The sequence below is a fragment of the Priapulus caudatus genome, unplaced genomic scaffold (genome assembly GCF_000485595.1).
Source record: "Priapulus caudatus unplaced genomic scaffold, Priapulus_caudatus-5.0.1 Scaffold28, whole genome shotgun sequence".
Taxonomy (NCBI): Eukaryota; Metazoa; Priapulida; class Priapulimorpha; order Priapulimorphida; family Priapulidae; genus Priapulus; species Priapulus caudatus.
Genome location: NW_014577089.1, coordinates 712415 through 718701, shown reverse-complemented (window position 1 = coordinate 718701; position 6287 = coordinate 712415). Strand labels below are relative to the sequence as shown.

Sequence of the window (6287 nt, the reverse complement as noted above, 5' to 3'; positions counted from 1 at the left end):
TATATATATATATATATATATATATATATATATACTCTTCGTTTCTATAATGTACGTCGATGGTTGCTCAATTAAAACTGACTTCTTCTCACTCACTCATTTGTGGTGAGCTACAGTGGACACTTTCATTTGTGCCATATCGTGGCACATTTACTGAACTATTTTGGTTCTATGTGGTTGTGTATACATACATACATTACAGCTATGCGGATCTTGACATGTCATTAGACGTTATAGACTAATGTAGGGTTTGGTTGGTAATACCAGGAGCAAATTTGTCATAATTAACCCCTGGTAATACGAGGTATCATTTGTCTAATAAAATTGGCAATTGTATATTTTTATACGAATTGGTAAATTTAGACCATTGTGTTAAACGAACAATAAAATCATATTATAATAAAGTTTTATTATGTGAAGTAAAAAATAATATTGTTTTACCTATAAATGTTAATTCACACAAGTGTACTCATATGACACCATGAACATATATCTACACAATACACAAATGCATACACATGTTTATGACAATGCCAATAGTGTAGTAATAAAATACTGCTGTTTTGGCATTTACCTGCCACTTCACCTGAGCATGTTTCTATCAAGGTTTAAAAGGCTTTCGAATACAGACTGGCTTCAACTTTTCTGGACAAATTCCACACTAGCCTACAATTTATTGCATGTGTATTTAACAAACTGATCCCACGCACTTGCTATATCGTTAAATTGTCTAATCAAATATCTGACACTTTTAAATCTAGTGTTACACATGATTAGTATGCTACGCTACTGTTTTTACAGTGTTAACACTAGGCACCTAACTACTACCATCTTGTTGGAGTAACAAAATGTTTTTTCTCACAATACATATAACATGTAAAATCTCTTCCTGGTTCTGATCTTTAATTTCCTATATCTGTTTTGATAACTCATAATATTGATTCGAATACAGACTGGCTTCAACTTTTCTGGACAAATTCCACAGACTGGCCTACAATTTTGCACTGTGTATTTAACAAACTGATCCCAGCATTGCTATATTAAAATTGTCTAATCAAATATCTGACACTTTTAAAATCTAGTGTTACACATGATTAGTAATGTACTCACGTTTTTACACAGTGTAAACACTACACTACTACATCTTGTTGGAGAACAAAAATGTTTTTTCTCACAATACATATAACATGTAAAATCTCTTCCTGGTTCTGATCTTTAATTTCTATGTCTTTGATAACTTCATAATATTGATTCGCATAACAGCACTGGCTTCAACTTTTCTGGACAAATTCCACAGACTGGCCTACAATTTTGCACTGTGTATTTAACAAACTGATCCTAGCATTGCTATATTAAAAAATTGTCTAATCAAATATCTCGACACTTTTAAACATCTTAGTGTTTAACACATGATTAGTAATGTACTGACGTTTTTACACAGTGTAAACACTACACTATTACATCTTGTTGGAAAACAAAATGTTTTTTCTCACAAGACATATAACATGTAAAATCTCTTCCTGGTTCTGATCTTTAATTTCCTATGTTTTGACAACTCATAAACTCTGCTCCTACACAACTGCTTCTGTATTTATCACAATTTCGAGTTACTTTGATTTCCACAGTTCACCATTAGCAATGGTAGCTGTGAGAGTTTGGTGGGACTCTCCCACAACGTCACTTGAGTGACCAGTAGGAATCACCTGCATGCGATCAATAGGAGGTTGATCAGGAGCAGGCCCTACTCTGTGCAAATACTCTACTGCATGTCCTTGTTCTAGGTGAGAGATCTGTTGTGGTTGTTGGCCACTGTGAGCTTGGAGCTGAGGATGAACACTGTGCAGCATCACTGGCGCCACCTGCTGCTGAGAACTAGTAGTGTTCACTACATAATAAGTATGTGACTGCTCTTGATCATGAGACAGTACAGGTATGTAGCTATAGGATCCGTGCATCAGCTCTATGGGAACAGAGACTCCCTCGTGTTGGCTGTCGGGTCCATAAAGGGTTGACTGGTCACTGACGTGATTCTTCACAACTAACCCCCTCTGTATGGATGCTTGTAACTTCTCGTTGCCAGCATTCACCACATCGGTCGTCACCTGAGGCTTGCTCACCGGTTCCTCCAAGTCTCCGCCATTGTGAACATCGCTGGTAACAACAGAGATGCGTGCGCGCCTTCTGTCGAGTACCACGCCGTGTTTCACACGCTCGTGTCGCCTCAGGTGGCATTTGTGTCTGAACATGAAACCACAGTAGCTGCAGCGGTGTTGGCCCTGCGTGTTGTGAGCTTTTATGTGAGCGTGACACATCATTTCTGTTTTGAACTTCCACGGACAGTCAGTGTAGCTGCAACTATACGGTCGACTCGGATCATGAACTCTCATGTGCTTTGTCAAATTGGACTTTTCACCATAGGCCATGCCACATATCTCACAGATGAGGCACCCTTCGGGATGAATCTGTCTGTGGGCATGCACGGCGGCATGATTGTCTGACGTGAAATCACACTGCGAACACTTGAACTGGTTGCCATTCCTTAGATGCACTTTCAAATGCTGACCAAGGTTAGATTTTGTTTTAAATGCTTTGCCACACTCTTCACATACACATGGTTTTTCAGAAGTATGTGTCGCATAGTGCTTTTTTAGTGCTGAACGGTAACTGAATACTTTTGTGCACTGCTCGCATGCATGCGAGTCCGTCAGTCTTTTCCTTAAGTTTGCTTTTCTGATTCGACACAGTGACGAGTTAGATGTGGTGATTGGCACTAATGAAGAATGTAGTTCTTCCGATTCATCAACACAAATCTTTACCTGGTTCAAACCATCATTCTGGTCAACATGAGTCTGCTGTGGCTGATCAGCATTTGATATTTCGTTGTCCTGTGCTCGCTGAATGCGATGCCGTGCTCTATAATGCCGTTGTAGTGCTTTGTCCTTCCGAAAGTCCCTCTCACACAACTGACACTTGTAGTGCTCCCCAACTTTATCTGAAGTTGTTAGCAATAATTTACAAAGAAAGTCATGGGCAGGCGAATTTATATTACAAGTAGTACTATCATGTTATGTTGAATCCATTCAGTGTACCAACTAACTAAAACAATGGTACTGCTCTTAACTAGCTCTACACACGCAGCACCTTGCTCCGGCTACAACACTATATAAACAAGTGCTGGGAAATAGAACTGATTTTTTTGCAGTATGGCAGGCTAACTGGTGCCCACTCACTAGCACTGTGTATGCTTAAATCAAATATGGCTGCGTACTTGTTTCTGGTCTTGTTTTAATGTGATAAACAGCTCAATCTTGCCAAATTACATTGAGTTGAGTTTGATTTGAGGATGGGAGACTAAACCTATGACACTTATCTTGCCATCTAGCATATTTTTCTATTGTATAAAGGGCTACAAAAAGTAGCCTGCCATGCAGCAGATTCACTGCGAGTTCCCAGCACTATCGTTCATATAGCCCTGCACTGTGGGAGCAAAGCATCACACAGGTAAAGCTTGTTCAAACATTAGAGTCAGGGACCATTCTAATACACAGTGTTACTAAAAGAACTTTACTCTTGTTTGGCACAAATGAAATTTGCTCTCCTTTTAGAAGCAATAACAACACCCAATCTAATTTTTAACATTTTTGCCAGTTGAGTTTGGAAATTAGCCAATCCCCGGTGACCTGCATACAAAATGTTACTCTACCGCTATAGCCCCTCCATTCCCACTACAGACTACAGTGTTCCCAGCCATGCTGTAAGCATTATTCTCAAATCTTGGTTATGACGCTGTGGTATAGCCCTGTGTAAAGTGTAATAATACTAATATAGGCTGTAACGTGAGGACTGGAACAAAATGTATGCTGGTCACCTTTTTTATTTTTTTCACCTGTTGTAGATATGCAAGCAATGCGGTGTGCAGTCCCAACTAACATTATAACATCATAGTTGTGCGCACCAGCGACGGGGCACACATATTTAGCCCCACTAACGGATGTCACAGTATGATAACATGTATACTCGCAGCTAGGGCCTGCATACCTCGACCAATCAGAGCGCTCGCAGCTCCTCCCAAAGTGACGCGTCGTCGCCCGACCAATCGGAGCGCTCGCAGCTCAGGCCCTAAAGCTGATGCGATGTTTTGTGGTTGCATTATTTAAGCTGGCTATCGTGAGTTGATGGTTACTGGTAAGGGTTAGGGTTAGGGTTTAGATACAATAATGTAACCGAACAAGAGTAGGGTTACAACACAAGCCTATTCTTTTCTTTGGAGGAGCCCCTGAGTGATTCACTTCATCGCGTTCGGCTAACTTCGACTCCAAGATCGAATGTATCATGGGATATGCCTGCTGTCAGTTGTAACGTCATGACGAAGTTAGCCGAACGCTATGCGCATTGGGAATCTGTACGTCACAGGTCAACAAAAATGGCGCTCGAAGTATCGCCGCTCGTCACTTCGAAATTTTGTAACAGGTTATAATAGTTTAATACAGAGTATTGTGATACATAGTAAGTACATAGTAAGTGATACATAGCAGAGAAAGGTTCGTGTTTAGAATAAACCCAGTTTGGAAGTTGTAGTCTTGAAAAACGCACCATAAAACCGCCCTGAGTGAATCACTCAGTGGCTCCTCCAAATTAAAGAATAGGCTCGCGTTGTAACCCTACTCTTGTTGGGTTACATTATTACATCCGCCCAACGAAGTTGGAGGGGAGGTTATGTGATCGGTCTCGTGCGTTTGTGTGTTCGTGTAGCCAGCAGCAGGCCAGTCAGTGTTAGTGTGTTGGCGCGATCGATATTAGCGTGTACATGTGAGCGAGTAGCAGCAACGAGCGGCTGCTACGAGCTATGTCATTGGCGGAGGTATGCACTCTCCGTGAGTGCCCTCTGTCTAGTTGTATCTAGGTTAACTTAGGGTTTAGCTTTATATTTATCAGCTTTAGTGCCTGAGCTGCGAGCGTTCCGATTGGTCGGTCGACGACGCATCACTTTGGGAGGTATACAGGTCCTAGCTGCGTGTAACATGTATTATTGTTGACATGTCATTATGTAACACTAACACTAACACAAACAGCCGCCGAGCAACTCGTCGTACTGCTCCGTACTCGTAGTACTTACGTGCTGCTTGGTGATATAAAAACTCAGCTACACTTGTAAATTCTTGTCGGCATTCTCCACAAACAGAAAATGAATTCAGACTGTTAAAAGCTGTTGATAATGCGACATTAGTATCAGAAATCCCTGAGACAACACTTGAGTTAGACGACAACACCGCCATCTTGTTAAATTCAAATGTTAGCGCCATCTGTATTACAAGATTTCGGGATTTCGAAAGATTTGTTTTATATATTAAAGTTTACGTGTAGAAAATTGATTAAATTATCAAGTTGTTTGCTTATTCGTCTATATGTGTTCACACACTTAGTTCACATATATACGTATGGTGCACCCATTATACCGTACACAATGGTGCCATGTATAATGCCATTATGGTATATGATGGTAATAATGACTACCTCCTCCTTGGTATAGACCCGTGGACTTTGAAGGATATTTTTTATTGTGATATAATGCCGTAGCAACGTGGCCTAAACGTACATATGATTCCACGTGCAATAGCACATGGGGGGACATCACCCCGTGCAATGGCACATAGCATGGATTTCTATTCACAACGCTGTCTCTTTCGTTTCTAATAGCAGAGGCCGTATACAATTATTGCATTAAGTATTTTTTGCATCACGTATTGTATACAGTGGTTGATAATACGTTCCACTATTTCACAATAAATAAATAAATAAATAAGTAGGCTCTTTGGTATCAGTATGACTATAATATGATGAAAACTAGGTTGCCTTTCCTCTACCTTTCGCTACCTTTCGTGCGATCGTAGCGCCCCCTATATCTCTCCCATGCGTGTAGTGTTTTCCCTGCGTGGTGACGTAAGGTCGCGTTTACTATTTGTAGTAGTACTACTACTAGTAGTGTAGCTAGTAGTAGCATACACTGTGTGAGGATGAAGACTAGGTTTAACACTCTTGACATTAGGGCATCGATCACTGAGCTTAATTCTCGGTAGGTATTTATCCTAAGTGAGCTGAAGGTTGGATACAGTTACCAGTTGGTGTAAACCGACCAGGCTCCGACTGTTACACGGCGTAGGAGCCGTGGGTATTAAAACATCAGGTTTAGCGTCGTAAATTAACTTGCAAACGCCACCGCCAGATGGCGCTACGCGGTCTGTCGGCGTTTCGGGCCATAGAAATAGATAGACAACTAGAAAGGACAT

The 6287-nt window shown here is 40.9% G+C and overlaps 2 protein-coding genes across 2 annotated transcripts in view; one reads left to right on the top strand and one right to left on the bottom strand.

Moving 5' to 3' along the window:
* Positions 1 to 1411: 1411 nt before the first annotated feature.
* On the bottom strand, positions 1412 to 5276 carry LOC106815150 (zinc finger protein 251-like). The gene is made up of 2 exons (XM_014819585.1): positions 5117 to 5276; positions 1412 to 2992 (listed from the first exon to the last, which is right to left on the bottom strand). Exons 1-2 carry the CDS (start codon positions 5274 to 5276, stop codon positions 1608 to 1610), a joined length of 1545 nt encoding a protein of 514 aa, XP_014675071.1. The 3' UTR covers positions 1412 to 1607.
* A 646-nt stretch (positions 5277 to 5922) lies between these two features.
* LOC106815043 (nuclear export mediator factor NEMF-like) overlaps positions 5923 to 6287 on the top strand; it is a gene marked incomplete in the record, with an annotated part of 20840 nt that continues 20475 nt past the window's right edge. The window contains 1 exon segment of the mRNA XM_014819471.1: positions 5923 to 6073. Within this exon segment, the coding sequence (XP_014674957.1) occupies positions 6015 to 6073 (59 nt within the window).

What these genes read in the sequence shown, in the direction of transcription:
- LOC106815150 (XM_014819585.1), bottom strand. Translation starts at nt 5,276, where the DNA reads ATGGCGGTGTTGTCGTCTAACTCAAGTGTTGTCTCAGGGATTTCTGAT. An exon ending in TTTATATCACCAAGCAGCAC is followed by an intron (nt 2,993 to 5,116) that starts GTAAGTACTACG and finishes TAACAACTTCAG; the next exon opens with ATAAAGTTGGGGAGCACTAC.